General features: G+C 38.1%; 2 protein-coding genes across 5 annotated transcripts in view; both read left to right on the forward strand.

Moving 5' to 3' along the window:
• The window catches only part of TDP1 (tyrosyl-DNA phosphodiesterase 1), a 34912-nt gene extending 14067 nt beyond the window's left edge, over positions 1–20845 (forward strand). For 3 of the 4 annotated variants that reach the window (XM_042814169.1, XM_042814170.1, XM_042814171.1), the window contains exons 13-16: positions 1483–1590; positions 4307–4409; positions 14810–14924; positions 20378–20845. In XM_042814169.1, the coding sequence (XP_042670103.1) occupies positions 1483–1590; positions 4307–4409; positions 14810–14924; positions 20378–20451 (400 nt within the window). In that variant the 3' untranslated portion in view covers positions 20452–20845. Of the gene's footprint in view, positions 1–1482; positions 1591–4306; positions 4410–11818; positions 11998–14809; positions 14925–20377 lie in introns of those variants that run through there. The other variant, XM_042814172.1, reaches the window with a different exon arrangement.
• A 5646-nt stretch (positions 20846–26491) lies between these two features.
• Positions 26492–26985, forward strand: part of KCNK13 (potassium two pore domain channel subfamily K member 13) — a 59405-nt gene continuing 58911 nt past the window's right edge. The window contains exon 1 of the mRNA XM_042814870.1: positions 26492–26834. Within this exon, the coding sequence (XP_042670804.1) occupies positions 26492–26834 (343 nt within the window). The remainder of the gene's footprint in view (positions 26835–26985) is intronic.

Consider the following 26985-nt stretch of genomic DNA (forward strand, 5'->3'; position numbering starts at 1 on the left):
AACTTACTGTATTTATGGTGAACTGAACTTTGTGAGTCTGAATCCACTCAAAATTTACTGCAACATGAGCTCGGTACTTTGAAAATCCTCTGCTAGCTACACTGATGAAAAGTTTACAGTTTTAAACACATCAAGTCAGTTTGACTTGAACAAGCCTGACTTTGTTATTATGTGCTCTATATTGTGCAAAACAACTGATCTTGTATCTTCAGGCCTTCTGTGATCTTTTTTTTTTTTTCTAAAACACACCTGGACAGTTTTGTGATGAAGTTGAAATTTAGCTTTATTAAATGTCAGATGTTATGCTTGTTTGAAACACCTTCTAGTTTCTTTTGTCACTCTGTTACACAGTTCAGAGAGATGCTTGCTTTTAGGCTGAAGTGAAAAGATATCTTTAGCAGTTATTTTACTGAAAGCATCTGAATAATTATATTTGACAATTACATATATTAGTGAGACAAACATCAAACACATACATACATCCATATTAGCAATATATACACATGTGTAAATTAGTTCTTGAAGTTGGCCTCAGAAAATAATTCCTTTTCTTGAATCTTCTTAGGCCTTTAGGTGAACACAGTTCACTCGATGTTTTCCAGAGCTGATAAACTCTTCTTGATCTTGATTTTTAGAAAAGAAAGCTAAATTAGGGAAACGAGATTGGAACATAACATGCTCAGCCACAAATCCAGGGAAGGCAAGTCTCTGATTTGATGTAGGTGTATTTAGAAGTCTTCTCACTTCCATATTTTTAAGCAAGGACTTAATGGTTGCAGGTAAAAGTGCTTATAGTTACCATGGTTACACACCTTCAGTTCTATACATTCATTTATTGTTTACTGATTGTTTGCAGTTTAGTTCAGTAACGTTAATGTTGTAATACTCCAGCAATGGCATGTTGTTTAAACTGGTTTATGTATGACCTCTGCTGCCTTAAGACCTCGAGTTTCTCTGTGGCTTAGGGGCACAGGAAAGGGAAGCAGAAGAGTAGTGTCAACAGTCTGCTCTGTGTCTCTCCTTCATTTATAAATACATTGTAATAAGTTTGGGGAATTCTGGAAGGGTTAGTTTGGTGCCAAGACAAAGCTCATTTGCTTCAAGGCGTAACCATTTATCATTTTCAAAGAAGAAAAATTGGTTGGAAGTTTGGACTTGGTTTCTTGAAAGCTGGAAAGGTGGAATGGAAAGCTTGTTAGGGGTTCCTTATACACTGGAAATGTTTGTTTTTAAGAAGAAGAATTTTCTCTGGCTTCAAGTATTTAAATACTAAAAAGTAAAGTATTTTTAGCCTTTTTGTGGGGTACACAAGTATTAAACGTAGTATAGAAGTACAGCATTATCAGAGAACATGGCATTATGTGCCATGTTCTTTGTGCACACTGGGGGGAGGAGGAAGAAGGTTATTCTTGTTTTACATTTTATATATATATATTGTTGTATAACAAAGAAATCTGAAAAACATTCCTTTTCTATTTCTAGCAAATGGTCAGCAGAAGTCTCTGGTCGAAGTCATGCCATGCCTCACATCAAGACATACATGAGACCTTCTCATGACTTCCAGAAGATTGCATGGTTTTTAGTTACAAGGTAAATAACTAATTATACACTTCTCATTTTATGTTTAAAAGAAAGAAAAAGTTCTCATCAATTGCAGGCACAGGTAAGTTACTGCCATAATCCTCATAATACTGTAAGTAGTGTAAAAAATTCGTCTACATTTCCTGCTTCATTTCAGTTTTAGAGACCTTCTGTAGAAAGTCTTTAGATCCTTTTCCTGCAGATTTAAATGAAACTTTCAGTGGAAACTGAATGGACCTTAAAAAGTAGGGCCAAAAAGAAGTGTGTGTGCATATACATAATGTGTGTGTGCATATGCACATGTGTAAGCATGTATACACATACGCACGCACATCCATAGCTTAACAATAGAAATTTTCCATTAGAAAAATGCTTAATAAATAAAGCAGTCTAGCTTTTCTAAGTAACAAATAATTCTGAGAATTTAAATGTGGGAGATGTTTTGACTTAGGTCTTTCTTGGCAGAAAGTACTTAATTTTAAATATGTAGAAAGTTTGTAAGAAACACTTTAAATTAATTTCTTAATAGTAGATCAGCAGAAGGAAATAAATCTTATGCTTGTATCTTGGGTGCTACTTTTATTGTTTCTTTATCTTTCTGCAAGTCTGTATATGGGCGTGCAGAGTGACATGATACGACCTTGTTCTGTATGCTGCTGTGCTTTCAGAAACTCAAAGAGGAGAAAGGTGTAGAATGGCAGGGGTAGGTAGGCTGAAGGAGTAGTTGTTTACTTCTATTACATGTAGTTCATTTTTTGGGGCTTATTTATCTCTTCAGTCAGCTGACCTTGTAATTACAAGTAAAAAAAATTGTTATCACAAAATAAGTGCGCTAAGTACATAAAGCAAATCCTTCTCTTCCTTTTGAGGAGGTGTTACAGTTTTTACAATTGAATTACCAAGTAACCTGGATGTGAGAGGGATTTCTGTTCTTCAGCTTCACAATTGGACTAACCCAGTAGAGTTCTTTCTCCTGTGACAGCAAAAAGGAAGTGTTATTTGCAAAGAGCACCTGAGTTTAGCCGTTTTCTGCAGTTCGTTGTGTTGCGTTTGCTCAGATTGGGGAAATACCAATTTTACATTCATGTCTGCTCCTTTAATGACTTCTGTCAACTTAGGCTCTACCTTAGTCCATTTTCCCTAAACTGAAGTTTCTGTTGCTTTAAACTTGGCTTCCTGAGAAAAATCAACCTCAACTTCTTAAACACTTCAGTTGCCTTTTTCTACTTCTAAACTCCATGTGTTCTCGTGAAGCTGTGTAAAACAGTACTGCACACAGAACTTGAGACATGGATGCACCAGGGCTTGATATAGTGAGAAAATTGTTTTATCTTTTTTTATCAGTACCCTTAAGGCATCTCTTTTAGTCTTTTGGGGCTGCACATTGAAATTATGACCTCAAAAACCCTTGGCAATGGCTCCATAATCTTCTCTGGTCTTTAACTTCCAATTTCAGGGTCCAGCATCAACTGAAGTAATAAAAACTTCCTAAACCTTTGGCTGATGTTCCTTAATACACAGTGTTTGTGGATTGATGTTGGATACACCAGTTTGTTCATTGAATGCAACAAAATAGAATAAGTTGAGGCTTAGTTTATGCTTGTGCTGCCTTTTTGCTGTAAAACATATAGATAGCTGACATTTGGTGTCTGACCTTTTGTCAGATTAGGTTGTGCAGCAGTCTAGCTTGAAGTATGGATGTTTTCAGTCTATACTTCCGTCTGCTCGTTTTCTGTTTCTTTTTTGAAGAAGTCGAAAGGATCAGCGAGTAATTCCTTGATACAAGGGAAGGTTTTGTTATTGTGAATGAAAAGGTAGATGTCAGTTCTATGAAGCAGGGGTTTTTGTATAACCCCAAAACAGTAGCTTATCGTGTTTGTATGTTTTCTTTAAATGTTCAGTTACTCAATCTTTTTTTACTTTGGTTTTTTAAATTTCATTGCTTGTTGATGCTGTTGTCTACAATAGTAGCAGTTAAGGTGATTGTTAAAGTATGTAAATCATTCAAATGTGATGCTTCTTCACCTAATGCAGAAATTCATTGTTGGTTTGACTTTTTTCTCTCCCACCATATGCTACTATTAGAAAATATTCAGCATGCCTTTTGGTTAAAATGTATTGTTCAGACCTGGTATTATTCCATAGAAGTCAGTTTTGAGAACTTTTGCATTTTTTGATGCCAACTTTATCTACTTTGTAGCAGATAGTAATGAAGGATTAACAATGACATGGTACTAATCCATCCAAAACAAAGATAAGCTTGTTTGATATTTATTTGTTTATAAATGTATCAGAATATCTCTTGCTCTTAGCCTTTTGTTCTGTTTAGCACTTGCAAAAATGTTCTATACTAAATGTCTTATAAATAGTCATAATTTAGCTAGCCTTTTATTTTTTAATGTTATCACACTGAAGCATTTACCAATATTGAGTTTCTATCTGAAATGTGCAGAGTAGATTCAAAAGGCTGACCTTTTCTTTATAGATCTGTATGATATGAGCAAGCTTGTATAATTTTTCATGTGTTCTATCAATGTCCTTCTGAGTATTGCCTCTGCTGTTTCCAGTCTGCTGTAAAAATAACAGTTAGGAATAATACTCAAATTACTTTCATTAAAAACTAATGTGATTTGAAGTAAAATCCTCCTGCCAGAAGCGCATTGCTACAGCTTCAGTGTTTTCTGCTGTGAAGGGTATGCCTTACTGAAATGCTTTCTCTTTGCAGTGCCAATCTATCTAAAGCAGCATGGGGAGCTCTGGAGAAAAATGGCACCCAATTGATGATCCGTTCATATGAACTTGGAGTCCTTTTCTTGCCTTCAGCATTTGTAAGTTCATAGCTCAAGTCAAATCCTGAGATAAGTTGAGAATCTCCAAGTACTGGCAAATATCAAACACGACTGAATAAATCTAGTTACTAATTCCTGTGTTTCTCTGTCAGGAAGCTTATAGTATTTCGAAGCCATGTGACAGTTTCTTCTTATGCTTTCTGTTCTGAGAACAAGGTGGTCCTCTAATTATTTTCTAATGTTATTATGTGGGTCTAAGAACTTCATAAGTAAGAGTTTAAATGCTGAAGGATTATATCATCCAAACTGGGGATAACACTCTCAGAACATTGAAGACAAGTTTTACCCCAAATATCCATTAGTTTAGCCTGTGGAGCCGAGAACTAGGAGACATGGAAATGTTCTAGTGAGGCATGAGGCTGATCTGTCTTGCATCCAATGTGAATGCAGCCCTTATACATTATGGGGTTTGGTGCAATAAACACTATACATGTGATTATCTCTTTGGCATGTGTTCCCAATGATGTATTTTGAGCATTTTTCAGATGTGTTTTTTTAACACATCGGGTTCATATCACTCTTGCTTTGTTTCAGTTGTCACAAAATCCCGTGATGCTGTTTTCTGTAGTTTAATCATGCATTGTACTTGAGGAAAGTGATCCATTTTTTGTGTAGGTTGTTTTTTTCTTTAAACCTGCTGCTTAATAATGGGAAGATAAAAAAAAAAAAAAAAAAAAAAAAAAAAAAAAAAAAAAAAAAAAAAACAAAACCTCTTGTTCCTGCTGCTACTTGCTTCTTCCTTGTGAACCTACTGGTACCAAAACATTATGAACAGCAGATAGCTTAGGATCAGAAGCAATTCAAACTTTTTCCTCTGTAAAATTTTTTCTTTTTCAGAGGATTTGTTGCAAGTTTCTCTGAGAAAGTTTGTATGCCAAAAATCATTTAGAATATTTTTCTAAAGAATACATCTTTCCTAGATAATGTTCACGAATACTCATACAATGTTTAGTCACTTCTGTTGGTCTGTAATGCACTCCTAAATGAATGTTTTCTAATTCTAAAGATTTGGCTGTGGCTGAAGAACTCTTATCTTCCTCTTGACTCTTACTAAGGCATTCCTGTTGTAGTGTGGTCTCTGTAAGATTAACAGTGTCAGTCTCGGGCATCATTCTCCAGCCATGGTTTCTTTTCTCTGGGAAACAACTTTTAGAAATTGATTAATTAGAGACTGAAGCAAAAAAATCTGATGATTTCCTACAGTAGGGAGCATTGGTGTTGATAGTGTTGCACCCTAACTCCAACACCACAGGAGTAAACATTTTATACAATTAGTAATACTTTAAACATTTAATAAGGCAGTAGTGAAGAGTAGTGCAAAAATAATTTGTGGAAGGGCTTTTAAATCCTGCTGACCTAAAGGGACAAAACAACATACTAAGAAGTTGGCTGTGATGCTGCTCCAGATGCTGCTGAGCAGAGAACTTATTGTAGTAGCGTAATTGTTTTTAGTGGATATATTTTTGTTGTTTTTTTTAACAACCTTTACAGGTCAGATTGAGCAGCCATTTAGTATAAAAGCAGTATTTCTGTTCTGTCTGGTCTTTCTGTTGATTACTAGCTTTTGGAAAACATACATCAAATGGGGAGAAAGCAAGGAGTACTTAACGTAAATCTTTTTGCCAAGAGTTGCCTGTACCTGTTTCACATCTGAGTGATCTACAAGCTTTAAGAAGAAAACATGTATAACTGTGACAACATCAGGCTTACATTCCATTCTGAACCTTCTGTTCTATGTAGAATTCCTTGTACATGGAGCAGTATAGAGAGGATCACCAGAATTTCTCCCAGAAATAAAATTTATGGAAAAAAACTTGAACCTTCTTCCTCATTCCTAAGAATTAGGATCTCCCTTCTGTCAGGTTTCTCTATAAATAACTGTTTCATTATAGAATTGAGCTTTATTTTAATGAAGCGAAATATACTTTAAGGAGCATTTAATGATCAGAAAGATAAGATTCTTAAGCAGTCACAAAGTTTGAGCAATTTGAAGTTAACGTGTTACCTTCTTGAAATTAGTTTGACCCACCTGCCATTAAACACCTAGAATTACGAAAGTCGTCATTCTGATGAAAATTTCTGCTGGCACCAGTCTTAGCAGCTGAAACAAGATGTTTTTAGCCATTTTTCAGAAACTGAGTTACTAAAAATAGAAATATATTTTCATTCTTGTACTGCATCAAAAGGACACTGGATTTAAGTTTCAGTCAAAGCAAAGTTTACTAATGATTAAAAACACATTTAATACTTGTTAGGCATCTGCTCCAGCCTTTAGCAGAAGCCTGTAGGCTTGTTTACACAGAAAATTCAGTTATTCCACTACAAATCTTATGAGAACTGTAAAGAACTGTTTTGATAACTATTCATGGGTAAACAGTTCACAATGTAGCTCAAGCCTTCTGGTCATCAGGTGGAGAGGAGAAAAAGGCATTGGTTAGGACTACTTTTTTTCTTCTCTGTTTAGGGACTGCAGAGAGTTCTGTTCCTTATGAAAGGGAGGTTATATTGCATTACATTTTCATTGAAGTTTTTACAGTAGTTTGGTTGCATTCTTTGTTCACGGGCACACTTTAAATTTGTTTATAAAGGGCTCTCTGGGGTTAATTTTATAATGTGTAAAAGCCATTTTTCTGCTAAATCAGTCTGTTTTTGGAGAAGATAGTCAAGGTATTCCTGTTTCTTCTGTTCCAATCCCTGCTATGTTCAGAAGATCAGTATCTCCTATTGCTGTGTTGCTCTGCTGTTTTTGCCATTAGTTGAAGTAGCAAGCAGTGTAAACCCTTCCTGCAATATTGAAGAGCCATTGTTGACAATTCAGTTTGGATGAGTAAATAATGGGATATAAAATGTTTGTTTTGTAATGTTTGTGATGGCAAAAGGGAAGAAAAAATGGTGATTTTCTATGCACAGTATCTCCTGGTATGCCTGTAAGTTTGTATCACATTGGATAGACAAGTGTAGGCTGTCCACTGAAGCTACTCCACTGCTCCTGGTATCTGTTGGGGCTTTCCCGTATTTTATAAATTTTTTAATTATATTAAAAAAAAAAAAAAAAAAAAGACTAGCAGAAATTTAAGTACTTACTTGGAGTAAAAGAATCCAATTTCTACATATACAGTAGATCAGCACCACAATAATTACTAATACAAACGAGGACAAGATCTTGATCTCATTGAGGACTGAAAGGATGAGCTGAGATTTGCAAAGGATGCTGATCTTGGGGTCATGGCAGTCATCATTATTTGTTTGCTGTTTGAGGCCTCTCTTAAAACTACATCTGCTGCAGGGAGGATCAGGCTCCCAGAAGCAGAAGAGTACAGTAAAGAACTTTACTTTACATTGTGCTCTGGTGACAGGTACAATTGCTATACTTGACTTAGCAGACCAGTCTATTAGAGGATTTACCACCTGGAAAGGTAGGTTGAAATCTGTCTCAAACATGACTAAGTAATAAATTAACTTACCACGCTTAACTATGTAATTGGTTGGTCCTACTATGATTGTAGCCTGTTTGTGGCTGTCTTCATTCCCTTGTTTGTACCACTGTTGGTTCTCAGTGGAGTCCTTGTGCTTTTAATTAGCTCAAACTGAAGAAATGCAATGAAAACTTGTGCAAATTGCATTCATAAGCTCAAAAATGATCAGGTGAATACTGATGCAAGAAAGAAGGGTAAGTGAGCAGAGAGGTGAGTGAGTATAGGATAACCAGGATAACTTGTAGGATATTCAAGATGATATTTTGGTATGGTTTTGGAACTACAGCCTATGGAAAGGGCTGATCAGAGGTTTGGAGGAAAATAGGTGCGAATGTCTAGGGGTTGGCTGTAGAAAAGCTACTATGCCTGTATACTGTATAGCCAAGCCCCTTAGTCTTTCCCTTTCCCCGCACTGCTGACTCTAAGATAGCTGCTGGAGGAGTAGAAGGCGAATGGCTTTGTCTTATCAAAAATACGTTTGGAAACTCAGTGGCCAAAAGCAGGTGCTTATGGGGAAGAGTGCAATGGGCATGCATGTACATAATAGCATCTCTAAAGATTTCTTGAGCTAGAGACTATGTAACAACTTCTTTATAAATGCTGTAATCATCTAGCATTCACAGCATGCCTGGCTGAGTTTAACAACGTCATATGAAGCGTGCATTTTGAAACCTTGGTTTCATTTGATGGCTTACCCTTCTTGTATTGGAAGAGGCAATAAAGACTTGATCCCTATTCACCTTTTCTATGCTGCTCTTTCTGTAGACAGTCTTCGTTTTTCTAGGCTCAACAGTCCTAAACCTGTTCAATTGCTTTCTTGAGTGGAGCACTGATCATTCTTATTGCTTTTCTGTTCTTTTTGTTTGTTTTTTCTTCTATGCTATTTGAGTGAGGAAAAAGTGCACATAAGATGCAGATATAAATCTGTGGCACACTGATGTTATCAATGTTCTTCTCACTCATTAAGACTGCTTAGCTTGCTGTGCTTTTTACAGAATGCTGTGTAGTAAGTTAGTCTTTCTTGCTAACTTGTTGAACAAAATTGTTCATCCAAGACTGACAAATTGTATAAACAAGAAGCAAACATTTAATTTCTCTTCATTTTGAAGTTGATTTTGTGTTAATAGTGTGATTAAAATATATGCAATATAAAGATTCTTCATGCAACCTAATTAGTGCTTTCTCTACAGACCTTTCAATTTTTTTCCTATTTGTTTTACAGAAAACATGCAAATGTGCAAATGTACAGGTGGCTGTACTAAAATTCATCAGCCTTTGTGGAACAGTTTCATGTTTGAGTTTCAGACCTCAGAACACAACTTAATTGCAGCAGTTTTTCCTGTTTTTACTGGGAAATACCTGCAGAGACAAATATTTATACGTATTTCTCTATCATAGGGATAAATATCTACACTTGTATTTGAGTATCAGATAATTGCATGTATGTAAGTTACACTGCAGAGTGCATACATACAGTAGTTTTACAAGTTAAGCAGAGTTAACTGCATTAAAAAGCATTCTTTAGGTAACTTAGTTTGTTGTGAAGACTTCTATTGGTTCAGTATGGTCTTAATATATTATGTACTACAGTAGTCTAAATGAAAGTGTCAGGGGTAGAAATAGATTAAGACATTTACAGAAAACAGTATTGTTTTAAAGTTTATTTACCACTAGAAATATGTGCAACACAAACTGGATTAAGTGCTTTGAAACAGAACAAAAGCATTCCTGCATCTCTAGAGTCTCAAAACGCTAGCTGTTGCAATGCTGTTTTAATGCTGCTGATTCCTGATAGTTCTGTTTCTTCTGGCTGTTAAGTGTAGTTTAATTTTAGTTACTGATTTTGATAGAAGTTAAGGCTTGCCTAGCACAAATGTAATATTCTTAATCTTAAAAACTCCTTTAGCAGGGGGTGGACGTAACGATCTCTTGAGGACCTTTCTAACCCTGCAATTGTGTGATTCTGTTTTCTGCTGAATACAGATTCAGAAGTAGATCACTTCTCTCTTGCCATCATTTGAATGCTAGTTTTTCTGGTGTCTTGTTTGTTTGTTTAAATGCTTTCAAAACTTATGCTTTGAGGCTGGGTCTCAGCCTGGTGTGCTAATGTAGGCTATCAAATATGTTGGTAGTTGCTCTCAACACCGCTGCAGCTGTCATCACTTACAGTTTTAGTGTTCAGTGAAAAATCAGTGGATGCTGACATTAGATCAAAATCTTCTCTTGATTAAAAAGCAACGTTTACAGAATGGCTGTATCCTGGTACTGGAACAGCATTTGTCTTTATCTCCTTTTCTCACCTCTTACATCATCTTTGTCACTCATTTTCAAGCTTGTTCCTTCAGCTCCTGGGGATTCCTTTCCAAAGGTTGAGATAAATTACACCTTTAATATGTAAAATATATTGACAGAACCCATCGCCTTACAGTATGGAGTTGTTCTGGAAAGAATGTTGAAGTAATAATTTAATTAGACACTCCCAGAATACTTATAATTTTAGTAAATAGTTTGTCTAAAAAACTGGGGAAAGTAGAACTTTCTGCAGTCGTTCCTTGTATCTGGTAAGGTTGTAAGATAAAACTGAGCTAGACTCATAGAATAGTATAAAAATGTTTGTGGAATTCTTAAATCTTTTGAATGGCCTGTTGAAGAATGTGATACTAGCCAGTGAGCTGCTGGAAATATAAATTCAATTATAGTAGTTGCTATTAAACAGGAAGGTTACCCATTACTGCTGTCTTGTGGTACTGGATGCCACAGTTGTAAATGAATAATTAGCACAGGCATCTAGAAATAGCACTTTGGATTCTGAAATGCCTTATTGATGGTAAATATTGGCTGTTTCGTAGTTGTTTGTGGGGAGAGGATTGAGCTGAAAATGGATTTGATAGCTGTCGGTCATTTTTGCTGAATTCAAGGTTAACTGAAGCAATTTCAGTTGTAACTTAGAACTGACTCGCAGATCAACGTAATGCTACTTCAGCTGCATCCAGATAAACTGAAGAGTAAAGTTGCACTTTGTATAATTGATTGTGGGCAGAAATAAATATAAAATATTGGTTCACTCACATTGTATGTGAACTTAAGGGCATTAAACCTTGCTCAGAGTGTTTGTAGAACTGTTATAAGGTTTTCAAATTCAGAAGTTGTAAAGACAAAACCATGTTTTGCAAGCAAAGGAGCTTTGGATGTAGGTACCTGAATTTCATTTTAGGGCTATTGGGAATAAATAAGCTATGGCACAGTTGAATAAATGTACTTCAGTATTGAGAAAAGATTTCCGTGTGTTCTGGCCAGAGAATTACATTACTGTAAAGCTTCTTCGTATTCCTAATTCTTTACTGCCCAGACTAGTGTGAGTTTTTAAGCATTTCTGCCAGAAAGATGGCTCTTCTATTTTTACCTATATGGGGAAAAAGTAGTCCCATAATCATCCAAGTAATAAAGACAGTAGAATCATCAGCAGTCTCTAGCAGAAGTTACTTCAGTAGTGTCTAAATACATTAGTGTTTATTCCCACTTCAGTAGGGTTAGCAATTTTACCTTGTCTTGTGTGTTGTTTTTTATAATCTCTGATCTATCTTCTGTTTGAGTAGCAAAAACTTTTAAAACTATTCTACTTCATTCTCCCTTTTCCCATTCTTCCTACTAATGCCTACTTTAACAACATATGATGTTAAGGTTGTAATAAAATGCATGACTGTATCTTAAATTTTGTAAGTACAAAAATACGTACTTTGCCAACTGAGAAATGTATCTGTTAGCATTTCAAAATTTACTGCTGTGAGCATACATGTCAAAGAACAAAATCTTGCTGTAGAAGAAAAGTTCTGGAAGAACAGGATTTGTCTGAGAAGCAAAATGTAGAAGGCAGTGGTGTTTTTTTCTTTGTTTTTTTTCTTTTTCTTCAAGATCTTGCTGATTTGTTTTTGGGAAACGGTGGTGGGAGCTGTCAGCATCCAGGAAATGCTCAAAACAGAAAAAAGTGTGAACAGTGTCAATTTCTGTGTGCTCTTCTGTGAAGATGGACATGAGAGCTATTTTTGAAAACAAGTGAATCTCCTCAGAGAATCTCCTCAGAGAGCCTGAATGTAAGAATGTATTCTATAACCTAGACTTTCATTCCAGGACGTTTTTGAGGAAAACTTGTAAATAAAATTTTGTTCAGTGTTTTCTGAATGGAACACTTCTGTGGGTTAAATCTTGATGGCTGAAGAAAGCAATTCTGAAATGAAGTCCACTGATGATGTGGGACAGCATCAGAGAAATAAGGCTTAGAGGAGGGGAAAATTTATCTGGTGACTGGAAATGGAACAAGAAAGAAGACAATGGAGGTGTAGAACAAAATCTGAGAAGATAAAGATGTATGCTGAAGTAATAACAGGACAAAGGGGGGTTGTAGAAGAAATAAAGCAGAAACAAATATTTATTTCTTTTGGGGGGTGGAGGGAGGAAAGATTAAAAAAAAAAAAGGACTAAAAATATGCTAGAATCTGAATAATGTACATTCTGTGGTGTGTTTTCTCTTATGCTGTGTAAGAAGCACCCAATACACCACACTTCATAGAGGAATAGATGTGGCATTTGTTACTGATTCTTGAGTTACACTGATAGAGATTAGTGACTATACATGTAGAAGTAGTTGTTCTTGTACACTGTATTCTTTGGTAGCAAAGATTACTAAAAATTCTAAATTAAGGTGGTGTCAGACAAGGGTTTAACTTCAGTGCTCTTCATCTGACACGTATATAAAGTTTATTGTAGAGTAGGAGAATCAACTTGATACACCAGGGAAGCACTGTCTGCCATTCCACAGTTCTGTCATCTCCGTGTGGAAGAAGAGAAAAAAGCTCACAGGCAGCTGGCTTCTGTGAGACTTGCTTTCCCTGTTGTAGTTTGCAATTAGAATGTTAACTTATTTATGGTGTCTAGGGATGCACCTTACCCAGCTTCCTCACTTAATGAAGCAGAACTACTGTGGGATGTGGAAAAAAGCTTTCTCCACCACCATGGCTCCACTTATACAATTCCTGTGCTTTGACCTATAGCATTGTCTACTTCATGTTCTTTCCACTACATGCACAAGTGTAGCTACGTGACTATTTACATTTTTATATGAAGTTTCTGTCAATCCCTGAGTGACTCTGGGATCATTGGTGGTAAAGGTGTACAATTGTTGCATTTTTTTTTTTCTAACTCACTCTGGATTTCATGTTTAATTATTCAATTTCAAGTCCTCATTTGTAAAGTTTTAAAAACCTTAATGTACCTGTGTGTTGGTATACTTTGAATGGACTGCTTGATATGAGGAGACTAATCTCTACAAAAGGCTGTAGGTTAGTTTTAAAGAATTTTATCAAAATTCCACTGACCTGAAAGGTGTAAGAAATGTAAGTTCAAAACAGATCTTGGTTCATGTGGTCATTGTTTATTTTTTTCTTCTGTCCTTTTGTTGGAAAAACAGTGGGTTTTAAATCTAGTCCTTGAAGTAATATACAGTATTTCTTCATGTATGGGAACTGCTGAATCATGGCCTAAATCTCTGATTGATCACCTGAGGTGAGCAATGAGCCAGCCATGGGAGCACAGGTGAAAGCAATTCAGCTGTGCTGCTGGAAGGGGTGGAGCCTGGCTTCACCTCTCCTAGACCCCATTTAAGAGCTGGCTACCAGCAGGAAGGATCTCTTCTGGAGATCCCTCCTCTGGAGTTTTGCAGCAAGCCCAGGACGAGGGTAAGCTTTCTGTCTATTCTGTTGTTATAATCTGCTCTGTCAAACTCTCTTGTTTATTTCATAATTCTAACATCTTTATATTCATTGACTATACGCTTTATAACTAGAGTTTTCCTGTTATTTTCAGTCATGAAGTAAAATAAGCTTCTGTACTCCCAGGGAGTGTTTTGGACTGAATTGCCAGAACTGCTGTGATGTAGCTTGATGTTGTCTTTGGTAGCTCTCCCTTTTCTCTACTGCTGTGTTTCTTGAATATTAGTTGAGAAGGTGTAAAGCTACTTTGTCTTCTGTGCTCTGTGTGGTCATATTAGTGTTGCTTCCTCTAAATCTGTAAAGTGTTGGGGTCACGTTGATGGGGACAGACTCTTTTCAGTGTCAAGCAACAACAGAACAAGGGGCAGCAGGCAGAAACTGGAACTCAGAAAGTTCCATACTAAAACAGGGAATAACTTCTTTACTGTCATTGTGACGGAATGCTGGAACGGGCTGCCCAGAGAGGTGTTGTGGTCTCCTTCTCTAGAGAGATTCAAGACCTGTCTGGATGCTTAGCTGTGTAACCTTCCATAAGGAGCCTGTTTTAGCAGGGGAGTTGGACTCAATAATCTCTAGAGGTCTCTTCAAATCCTTATTTTCTGTTTTTACAGCACTAATTCTTGATGAAGTAAAAGTTTGGTATTGTTTAAAAAGAATACTGTGTGTAGGTGGAGCTGTCAGTTCAGCCAACAGTGTTATGTGAATAAAATGGAATTACTTAGTACAACAAGATATTCCTCCACTCAGGTGTGCTGCTGCCTGTGATGTACTAGGAAAGGAATTTGGATAGAATTGTTCACAAATAAAGTCACAACTCTATTTACCTGCTGAATGTGGAAATAAGTTGGTGGATGTGAAAGCAGCTGAGAATGTGGAGTATATCCAATTTGAATACCTTTGGGGCCAGGCCAATTCTATTTAAAAAAAAAAAAAAAAAAAAAGCCTGCAATTGTAGTGGTAAGAGCAGCTGAATTCTTATGAAAAGAAGGTGCTCTAGTAAGCATGTTATGTCAGTAACAGAGGCAAAACTTTGTTTCTTAAAGTAAGTTCTGCTATTGAGAAATCTACTGTAAATTGGGTTTGTCTTGGGTTTGTCTCCTAAAAAGCAATGGTTTTTTTTGTTTCCTATCTATTGTAGGGATTGGACAACGGTTACTTCCATGTGAAAGGGAAAATGCTTTCAGAAGGTAAAGATTCAGCAACATCTTTTCCTGTACCATTTGATCTGCCTCCAGAACAGTATGGAAGCAAAGGTAAGATGTGGCTTTGGAAGACAAATAGCATATCATATAAGCAGTAAGCTCATCTGAGTAACTTTAAGTTGGTTTTAATGGAGGTATGTTCCAAAGCTTTATTTTAACATTATGGCAGCTTGACTTCGCATTTGAAATGGTAGCACTCCTACATTCTGTTTTAAGAAAAGAACTTAATATTTTGGTTCTTATTTTTCTGTATTGTTATCTAGGTTATGAATTCATCTTTTCTCATGTTGGTAGTGGCAATCATACCTGCACTGGGAGATCTTGCATCTTTTCACCTAGATTCCCCAGGACTTACTATAGTTACGATTTGCAGGAATGTGGTGCATGTTACTTTGGAACTTGCAAAGATAATGTATCTGTTTTATGAGCTTCCTTCATTCTTTTACACTTAAAGCTATTCTTAAATGTTACTCTGTCTTTCCTAGTGGAGAAACTACTGGCTTACTGAAGAAATTATAGTACAATCTACTTGCTACTGTTTCATCTAGTATAGAACACATTTAAATATCAATGTCAGAGAGGGGTGATGAATTGTGCCTGAGTTACTTGCTAGCAAAAGAGAAAGAATATTTTATGTATTGTAACTATTACTGTCCTGACTTTCGACTCTTCCTAATTGTGTGATTAGATATTAGCTGATGTTCCATTAAATGCAGTGAACATCAATGCTTACGGAAAAATTTTTAGATAGTGCCAGTTGCAATTTGTTGTGCTTGGGGATGCATATGCAGCTGTACCTGATGAATAACTAATGCCATGCTGAAACTTTGGAAATTTTAAAGCTAAGATTTTTAAAAATGAGCCCATATGTATATTCTCAAATGCATGTAACGTGCAATCTTCTTTTGACAAAAATGTGGTTGTATATTTTTAAGTCCCTGCATTCAATCTAAGGTGTTAGTGATCCTCATGTGTCTTTCATATGAATATAGAGGCTTTTTTTTCCTGAATAATTTTTCATTTCCTGCATGGAAAAAAAAATCTTTAGTGAATTTGCTTGTCTGTAATCCAGCTTCTGAGTTTCAGCATTCTCCTGTGAAATAGATGGATAGAACTCAAGTTGTCTGGGCTTTGGCAGTCGAAGCAGAGTCAGCAGCCTATAGCTTCCCACATTTTTCCCGAATATTCTGTTTCAGTTCCTCAGCCTCTTGGTGGAAAAAATGTGTAAAGAATTTCTATATTAGGGATGGACTCATGAAATAATCAGCCAGTAACAATGCAGTTATCAACTCCCTAAGTCTCCAGAGAGTAGCGTAGATTTATTTTAATGAAGTCTTGAGAAGCAGAAATGCAAGTAATTATCCTTTCCATAAAGAAGCCATATTGACTGATCCCTGTAATTGAAAGAGAAAAGGCTCCAGGGGTTTTTCCATGAACTCAGATTGTCTAAGCATGGGAAAGCAAATCATACATAGCTTTCATAGAATCAGAAGACTCCTGTTAGGAGCAGGAAAGAAAAGAAACGGGAAGCATAGTAAGCAGATGGTGAGGAGCAGAGCCATTTGTTTGCCATATAAAGCTCAAAGTAGAAGATAGCAATACCAGAATGCAGTCTTTTTTTCCTGTTTGTAGAAATTCCAGTCTTGAATGAGATATGCTTAGTGATACAGAATTGTAGTGTATAATTACATAACAGTGAAAGAAAAGCAGTCCCTTAGTGTGTGGAAATAATCTATTTATAGTGGTCCTTCTTTGTCATTCTGTCAGAATGACTTTGTTATATTAATGGGTGTTCATCAGATAGGACCTGGCTTCCAATGTGGGAATTCTTACACTGTAGTAAATTCATCAAAAATCCTGAAAAGCAATAAAATATTTCTCACAAGATACAGTGATGATCTCATCAGTAAATGATGCAAATTATCTATCTGGTTTCATCCATAATTTTAGTCTTGATCCACAATCTTTTAAAATTTTGTGTTCATAACACAATGATCTGGTGTCTGTCCTTTTCCCCTCGTCTATTGTGTCACATAGATCTGGCTTGCCTTGTTAGTTAGACAGCAGACTTCATTCTAAAACTGAAACTTAGGCATAGCACAAAAAAGATTTCTTAGAGAAACGATCTTGAAAACATTCTTGCTCTTCTTTTAGTAATTTGAACAGTGTAATTTGAGATCATTGTGAGGAAGATATCTTCTTGTTTTGCCTTGCCCTGCTCTTTCAGAGAAATAGTTGATTCTTCACTGAAATGTCATCATAGGTCACTGAAGTATGTGCTGATGTGGCTTAAGATATTGCCGATGGAGTAATTGCAGTGTATTACCTCAGTGGTGCACACGTGAAATTTTCCTGTTGCTTTCTCTTAATTTTCAGTTGTACTTCAAGCTTGCACATAGGTGCACTTTATAATTGATCTGCAGTTAAATTACACCTGCTTGTGTTGATCTTTCATTTGATCATAATAAACACGGAATAAAATATAACGCTATTTAATGTAGCTGGTAGCAGTGTAGTTCTTCTGAAGTGAGGAGTTTGTAAGATGGCATCTCTGAGGGAAAACATATCAGAAATATTTTTCATGTCACGTAGCAACTTGATTTAACTACATAGAATTTTTTTATATAGAAATTAACAGGAAGTAATGATTGTATGGTGAACTAACCCAATGAATCAGGGAATCTGGTTTACTTCATGCTATAGCGAGTTGCTGTATATTTTTGCTATCTTATCTGCTTCGCTTCTTAGTGAATTGCACTTTCCAGATATGTTTGTGTGATTAGTTTTCTGCTTTAGTGGTTCTACTTTCCACTTGTTTGGGGCTTGTTGTTTTTTAGGGCAAAACATTTCCAAAACACTTTTCTGTATTGCTGTTTTGCTAGATTTCTGTAATGAGTGCGTGAGATTAATAAATCTTAGAGCTACTTAGTACTAGGGATGTTTTGATGCAGCTTGACTACTGCTGTGTCCAGTTTCTTATCTTCCCTCTCACGCAAGTATGAATTCATAGTGGTTGTGATGAGAACATAAGTGATACTAAAGGAAAAGATCTTTGAATCTGGAGGCTACTTAGTACAATTGACAGGTAAGCCTACAGTCTGACTGTGGCCACTGTCTGTTGTTCATCAATATTTGAATTAATGTATATTGTCTACTTCATTAATACAACAAACTCCTGGTAAAAGCTACTGCTCACTGTCATTGCATCTTGTTTCCCATGTAATGATCAGTTAGTATGGGAATCTTTGAGTGAACTGACCAAAGATTGTCTTTGTGTAAAACTAAGATTTAATGTCCAAATTATCTTGAGAGCCTTAGGAAGTCAACTCAGTCTGTAGAGTTCATCCATTCAGGCATAAATTCAAAGGTTCATCTCTGGTTTCTGCAACTTTGTAAGACTTGTTGGAGTGAGAGTTGGTTGTTTTTGTTTTCCTCATTGAGTGCTCATAGTCCTGGCAATCAGAATTCTGTTCTTTGGAAATATTGGAAATATATCCAACATGTATGCCTGGTCTGCCTTTTTCCCTTTACTGAGACCTCTCAGGTACAATTTTTTTTTAATTGAGAGGAACTGAGAGGACAAGAAAAATTGTTTTAAAGTATCATGTCCTGCTCCCCTCAACAACAACAACAACAAAAAGAGGGACAGAAAAGAGAGGCTAAAATAAATTGTCATTTTCTGCAAGAAGGGATTAAGTTTGCTGTTACTAGAATGTGTATGTAGATGGCACAGTTTGAAGAGTTGAAAACCTTGACTGTAGAATCACCTTTCTCTATGTGTGACCACTTATTTCTCCAAAATGAATTTTCTAACTGGAGATCTTGTGAAATTGTGAAAGAGGATATAAGTATCCATTCTGTGTTGAGAAATCAACAAGGGATAACTCATCCAGATCTCCATTTGCACTGCAAAAGACACTTGTATGACACTTTAAACTCTCAGGAAAGAATAACAAAGATGCTTTAATTGTATTTTTATACTTTATTCAATTGTAAGTTCCTTTAATTCACAGACTTTCTGGATTTGGCTGTACATACTGTACTGCCATCTGTCACACGCCTGAGAACATGAAGTTTTAAGATGGCTTGCGTACATGCTATTGACCTACACAATATACTGTATTTGCAAAGTCCTGTATTTTTAACATCAGGTAAGATTTAATTTTTTTTAATATCACTTAATGAAAACCTGCAACAGCAAAACAATCTTATTGTACCATTGCCAGCTCATCATTTCAGATTCTGTAGCATTGACTCAAAGTGGAGCCCGCCCCCCCCCCCATTAAGGTATTAATTAGATGTACTTGGAGAAAATTGTTTTTTTCTTCAGGGCCCTTCTATCTTTGAACTGTTATAGTTTATTCAGTTGTGAGAGAATCTTCAGTAGTCTGCCCAAATATAACTGAAATAGTGCATGGTCTGAGATTTCAGGTAATCTGGGAGTAGCAGTGGGGTAGAAATGCCACATTTGTTTAATTGTGAGCTAGCTGTAGTGTCAGAGTTCTGCTGCTTTGTTAATGATCCAAGGAAAAGCTACACTGGGTTAGACAGTAATTCCAGTAAGGGGTAGTTGAGACAATGAAGCAGAAGTAAAAGACTAGATGTCAGAGTTATGAAAGATGAGTGTTTTGAGCACACTTGAAAAATGCATAGTGAGGCTATAAATAGGGAATAGTTCATCTTTTTTGTTTTTTTCTTCAGAAAATCAGCAGATTTAATTTTCAAAAGCTTGGAATTGAAAACTTTGAAAAGCTTGTGAATATACATCAGTAAGGAAATAGGGTCCTATGGCGTTTGTGTATGTGGTCATTGTCTTTCTCTTGTTGCTGTTGCTCCTATTAAGTGATATTAAAAAAAAAATTAAATCTTACCTGATGTTAAAAATAACTATATTGTAATTTGTTTCACCAATAGTTTCACACATAAAATATCAGATTTCTAAGAAAAACAGGCTAGGATTATGTAAGATTATTTGAGGAGAAAAGTCATTCTGAAAGGAAAGAGGAGATTGCTCTATTTTAGTAAAAGTAGCCTGAGAGAAGTAGAATAATAGCCTCACACCAGAGATCAGCGGCTTTTCTGCGACGTGTACATGGGAGGAAGAAGAGCCTACAGCAGGCTGCAGAGCTAAAGGATTGTCTCCTGCTGCTTTGCTGCTTTTCCTTCCTGAATTCTTCCTTCCCAGGATTTGGAGTAGCTCCTGTATTTTGAGAAGTGGAGAGTGGGAACAGTCTGCTCCAAACCTGTTGCTCATCTGTAGATGTAACGTTTTAAAAAGTGAGGAGTAAACTTGAACATTTTAGAGTTCATGCAGGGTTATTTTTAGGTATCAAAAATTAAATCTTACTTCCTTTTTTAAAAAATAAATGAATTGGTAAGTTGAAAATCTGCATGGGAACTTTTATCTCTTCTATCTTACAAAGGGAAGAGATGAAGAGGCAGGTCAAAATTTTGCATTTAGTGAGTGAATTTGTCACAAGTATGTTTCTTGTTTTGGTTTACAGATCAACCATGGATTTGGAATATTCCTTACACTAGTGCCCCTGATACGCATGGAAATATGTGGGTTCCATCATGAATGTTTCCAGTGTTTTGTGATGTTTCACTTGCTGACACTGAGCCTGCAAGACTTATGCAAGACTGCTTATTTCTTTCTTAAAGCTGTAATGTCTGCTAAAAAGGCTATGTTGAAGTTGAAAGGTAAATGTTGATAATGGGGAGATTCTTGAAGAATTCATAACAATAAATGAACTTGTAACTGCATTTTTAAAAGTAACTTTTTGTATGTCTTCTCATTAGTTCTCTTTCCAGTATACTTTTCAAGACTGAAAGCAGACTGTTCTCAGAGATTCTCTCAGTATTTTTAGCAGTAGTGGACTTAAATGTTATTGTTTTGAGAGTCTACCAGTTGGCCTCAGCACCTCTTAAAAAAAATTGTGTTAAGTTTAAATAAAGTCAACCTTGTTTATGTATCCTTTGTTCTGTCTTTTGTTCCATCTTCCAAGAGTATACACTTGCTTTATTAACCATCACTTCTAGTGCAAGCTCTACTACTAATGGGTTTGGCTTCTTGCAGCATGTCACATCAGTTATTTACTAATCTTGTGGGTTTTTTGGTTTCTTCCATTTGCAGACACAAGTGCAGTCAAAAACACTAATTTAAGCAAGCTTGGGTGCTCAAAAGTAGTCTTAAATATGTTATGGTCCTGCAGCCCCAAAATCTTACTTCACTGTGCACTATTTCGTTTATTATTCCCTTTTGATTTTAAATGATCTGACTAGGTAGCAGTTCCACTGTTGTCTCTTTCATTTTGTATTATCATTCTCCAGGGTGATGTGGGCTACAATGGGAGGTGTGCTGCTCCCCAGTGTTTGCCTAATGTCTGTTTCATTCAAGAGTTATCATAAAGTAAGGTGTGTTTCTACAAAGGCATATAGCAAATGCTATGAAGTGCTGCTGCTTTGCTATCTTAGGAACTCTAGGAACTCGGCATGTTTCAACTTCAGCTTTCCAGGGCTCATCTAATCCAGTATCAGAAGATCACTCTGAAGCCCTTCAATGGGAGCAAAGTGATCCGTTCTGTTAGAAAACTCATGAAATCTTTTTATCGTGTGGCTGTTATCCAAAGCAACCAGAGACGGGTCCTTACCTGTATCTTGTGATACCTTAATTGTTAGCAGCCCTGCGCCAAGGGCATGGTTCATTGCACCTCATTGTATGAGCAAGGCCTTGGGCATAGCAACTAGGCTGGAGGAGGAAGCTGGAGGGTAGGAGGGGGAGAAAACAGTTAAAGTATGCTATCTGAGGCACTGCTGGGTGGCAGACTTGTACAAAAGAGTTGGTTTGCTTACCAGTATGTGGTTTAATGTTCCAAGTAGAGTTTGAGCTCAGTTGACGCATATGCATGTAATTTGATTTTAACTTTCACTCTCCCAGAACAATAGGTAAAACTTGTTTTGAAGAAAGTGTGTCAAGGTAGTCGTGTGCTTTTGCAACCAGTCCTGTGCATCCCAAACACGTATGGACTTGATGGATGACATGTTAGAAGTGAACAGAAAACTTTTGAAAACACCTTTAGCCAGAAAATACTGATCAATCAGAACAAACTTGAGAACGTTTATTGTTCTCTTAAGATTCCATTTTGACAGAGTGCTATAAAATTCCATTTTTCCTATCACCCTAATTGTTTGTTTCATGTATTTTTTCCCACAATTTTGCTGCTTTCACATCAGATTCTCTTTAATCTAGTAAGTAGCTGAACTGCAAATCATCATTTTTATCTAGAAGACTGGATTTCAGCATTGTCTGAACAAAGTTGGGGCGCTAATATTCAGGAGGTGATGCTATGGATGAAGGAAAGGAGAAAACAAATTAGCCCAAGCTAAAACAGCACCTGACATATGTAACTAAGTTTGGCTGGGTACTGTTACTGTTCTCTGTAATACTGTAATCCTATTTGCATTAAAGAAATCGATGAGATTTTACAGTTGTAGGATTAATCACTGTGACCGAAACTGTCAGAATTTTAGGCAAAAGATGGCATTAGTCACACCACTACTTCTCTTTACAATAGAATTTCTTTTATTCTGACCAATTATAAATGAAGGGCAAAAGCAGAAAACATAGTGAAAATGCAGAAAGTGTTGAAAGGAGATGAGTACAATCAGAAATAATTCTCTATTTTAATGTACAGGTCTTATCCTCCTGGCTTTTTTTCTCCTCCTGTAATATATTGGGTCTTCTGCTTCATTTATCAAAATTGATTCTACTAATGCTCTGACTCTGTTCTGACTATATGGAAGTTGTTTTGTATGAAGAGGTTTCTTCCTTAACATGCAAATCACCACTGTACATGATTTCAAGAGCAATCTGGGAATCTTTTTAGTGATTTTTACATGATCTCTGGGCATTATATGTTGACTAGTTGCCTAAATCTAATTTCTTTTAAATTGCCCTTTTCTTTCAAATACTTTCGTAGTAACTCTTGCTCCTATGGTTCTTAAAACAGTATCCTGCTTTGTGAAGTTCTGACTGTACTGAAATGCACAAAGTTTTGGCACTAACTGCATGCATCGTGCTCTCTCCTTGTGACTTTCCTTCTGTTCTCTTGAAGTTGGAAAGAGTAAAGTTGAGGTGATTTGTTTGGTGCTTTCTTTTATAACCTATATAACACGTGTACGTAAGCTATTACAGTGCGACAATGTTCTGCAGAATAACAAAACAGTCTGTACTTTCTGAAAAATCCTCTGTGGAAGCATGCATCCTTCTTGTGACACCTTGTGTGACCACATGTTGCTCTTCTTGCAGAAATAATTGTAACATGTAGTGGCTTTTTATTATTTTTACTGAATTCTGCCTTCTTTCCTTTCTACTAAGGCTATTACTAGGAAGTGGGTAAGTAAGCAACTGTGAAGCAGCTTCCAAAAAAGGTCTAGTTGTTCTTGAGAAGGGCTCTTCAGGAATCTCTTGTGAGGCCTATTGAGTCCCGACTCTGCCTCACATCCTCTGTACCAAGAGGTAATATTCAAATGAAAATATCTGCTATAGCTCTAAGCACAAATGAAAGATTATCTTCTCTAAGTCTAAAATATGATTATCCTTCCATTTTAGTAACTGATTTTAAAAAGACGGATGATGTAGTCACATTTCTCATTTCTGAAATTCTTTTTGTACAACCAGGTTGTCATATTTGCTGCTAAGCATCTGCTTTGTGAAAGATACGAATAGGTAGGTAAAGGCAAGAAGTGATATCATGTTCAGTAGGACTCCCCCAGAGATGCAATCTCTTTGAAACTTAGCAATGCAACAGGCATATTGAAATGTTTAGCCTACTTTATGCCAGTGTCACATATTTATGAAGGCTTTCTTTAGTTTCAGATTTTTTGTTAATGTCAAGGTTATGAAGTTTTGAAATAAGTTTTGCTCAGCCTCAGAAGTAGCGGAGGGAGGACTATTTGCTTTACTTCCCTAGCAAGGTACTTCATTACATATAAAAATTGCACAGGAGTAAGCTGCAGCTCTTGTACAGCTTCTCCAAAGAGAAGCAGTGCATTTTAGTTAAGCTTATAACTTCTGAATGTGATGCTTAGTTAAAAAATATTGCCACTATCAGTGAGATACAGAAACCAAATCTCTGTCTGAGTCTTATCATTTAACAATATCAACAGACCAAGTAAATACCTTGGGCTTTTTGTTTGTTTTTTTTTTTCTTCTACTATTTACAATTATAATAAACCTCACTCCACCGATTGATTTTATCTCTAAAAGCCTGCACAGGTAAACACAGTGAAACTGTGTTGGTGGTGCTGAGGTGTGTAAGGCAAACGTAGCACATTTCCTGACAGCGATACCACAAATGGGTATACTTAACTTAATCACTTCAGTCTCTCAGCATGTTAATTTGGGCTTGGGGTTAATCTAATTATCATCAAGATGTTTCATCTTGTTTTTTATTTTTTTCTGAAGCTAAAAGATAGCTTATGCCAGTGAATACATTGTATTTTTTAATTCAACTGTGCTTAAACACTCAAGGTGAGCAACTGCATGACCAACTGCATCTTTACACTGTTCCTATTCTACTCAAATTTTTCCACCAATGGGGAGAGTGCCTTATTATTTTTTTTTTACAAGAAATTGTTGTTTAAAATAAAAGCACCTTAATTTAAAAAATGAATGTAAAAGAAGAAAAGGAGCTTAAAACAATAAAAGGTGTCCTACTTGTGGTATCTGTTATCCATCTTTTCATTTTCCACTTCAGGGTTCCAGTCCTGAAGCCCCATATTTGCTCAGTCCCAAGTAGAAAGAAAATCCTTAAAAAGGCTGCTCTCTCAAGAGATTAAATCACCACACAACCTTTGTAATACTTTAATTTAGTGAAGATTTCACGTTTTTATTAGATTTGACAAAACTTGCTATTTTTGATGCCCAGTGATAGTAGTACACTTCATTGTCTCTCAGAAATATGCCATGTGTTCTCTACTTGTATGAATGTAATGATCTCTGTACCCAGAAGGCCAACACAACACTAACATGGCAGTGGATCATTCTTTGTGATTGTTCTTCCTGTTCCTTTGGTCAGTTGATACTATGAGTATGAGCAGGTAAAGGCTTGTTGCTCCTACTGTGCTTATTCAAGCTACCTCAGAAAATGGTGGATAGAAATGGGATGCTCAGTCCATTCTGCTTCCCCTGCTAGGACAGCACTGATGCTGGGCTATCTGCTTTGTGACTGGCAGAGCAGGGCAATAAACTTATTTTCCTCTAAGAAAAACTGTCAATAATATTAAAGGTACAGTGGCATTTCCTACAGATGCATGTGGTTACCTTTTGCACTTGGTACAGTTGGGTAAATCTGGTGTTTAGTCTTCCTCTTTTTAGCTGTTTATTGTCTTCTAGCATCACAACTAATTTTAACTGCCAAATGCCAGTGTGCTCTGAAGACTAATGAAGAGGGGAAAAAAAACAACCCTGCAATATAATGAGTTACATGTTGCCTATGAGCGACAACACATTGGAAAAACAAAGAGGAAGTTTGGATCTCCCTCATCCTCAGCTGTTGGTGTGTGGTGCAGTGTGGCTCCTCTCTCAAAAACCAGGACCCAGGCCCAAGGTGCAAACGCAGCCCAGGCCCTGAGCCGGGATGCAGCTTACAGCAGGTGTGCCACTGCCTGTTGTTAAGGGAGTTGTGGAACAACCCATATCTGAATTCCTATCGCACTTGTGCTGCAACGTAATTAGTGGGAAAGGCGGGGGGGGCAAAGACTGGCAGGTAGTAATATCTCGCTAATCTACTTTCTAAAACAAAATACGCGCATCACGTCTTTCACTGGAGAGAAAATGTGGTACTATACAAGTATGTTCTGCAGAGCTGAATGCCGACACCCCACCGTTCTGAGGTAGGATTCAGCACCGTGCTTATTTCTACAGGTTTTGATCGTGAGCGCTCCGACACCGAAAATAACACAACTCTGCTCTGCACTCGAGTTGAAGATCCGCGTCTGTGTTCCACACACGGCTCCCTCGAAGGCAGGGCGCGGGAAAGCGCAGAGAAGTTGCTGAGGAGAGAACCTGTAACGACAGAGGCGCCCTCTTTCGGCAACGTGCAGTACTGTTTCGTGCTCTCACGGCACGAGGACGCCAAGTTCGGGTTCCTGTAGCAGCCCCGAGGTGCTGCGGCACTGCACGGCGCCCGCCAGAGCACTCACATCCGCGGGCTCCTGACAGCTGCCAGAGCCCTCAGCCAGGCAGCGGCGGGGCGGGGAGGCCGCCCCCCTGCGGGCCGGAGGCCGCGGGGCAGCGACAGGTGCCGGCTCGGCCGCGTGTGGGCGTCGGCCGAAGGGAGTTTCTCTCAGGGGCGCCTCGTAGAGAGCGGGGACCGAGGCGGCGGGGCGAGCGCGGTGCCGCCGCCCCCTCGTCAGGCTAGCGGCGGGCGGGCGGGCAGGAGGCGCTTGGCGGTGTCCCTGCGCCCCTCTCCGACGCACTCGGGGCGGGGGAACGAAGGGGATATGAAACTCGCCGCGGCCCGTGCGGCGCTGAGGGGCTGCGAGGTGCGGGCGGCGCCGCGATGCCTGGCGGCGGGAGGGCCCCGACGTAGCGGCGCGGTGCCGCGGGGCGGAGGATGGCGTGCGGCGGCGGCGGCTGCTGCTGCTCGGGCGCGGGGCGACTGAACGCGGACAATGCGCGGTTCCTGCTGCTGGCGGTGCTGATCGCGCTGTACATGCTGTGCGGCGCGGCCGTCTTCTCGGCCATCGAGCTGCCCGGCGAGCGGCGGGCCAAGCAGCGCTGGGAGGAGCGGCTGCAGAACTTCACCCGCCGCCACAACCTCAGCCGCGCCGAGCTCCGCGACTTCCTCCGCGAGTACGAGGAGGCGAGCGTGGCCGGCATCCGCGTCGATGACATCCGGCCCCGCTGGGACTTCACCGGCGCTTTCTACTTCGTGGGCACCGTCGTTTCCACGATCGGTGAGTGCCGGCGAGCGGCTTCTCCCCGCCGCGTGGCGGTGCGGGTCGGACGGGGCGGGCGACGGCCGCTCCTCGGGGCTCGGTGTTGGTGTCGGCCAACAGGTGCGTGTGTAGCGCTGCTCCGCCAGCGAACCGAGCGGGGTCGGGCCGA

Source organism: Centrocercus urophasianus, unplaced genomic scaffold (genome assembly GCF_019232065.1).
Source record: "Centrocercus urophasianus isolate 14NV4802_14NV808 unplaced genomic scaffold, USGS_Curo_1.0 seq_14, whole genome shotgun sequence".
In the NCBI taxonomy this organism is placed as follows: Eukaryota; Metazoa; Chordata; class Aves; order Galliformes; family Phasianidae; genus Centrocercus; species Centrocercus urophasianus.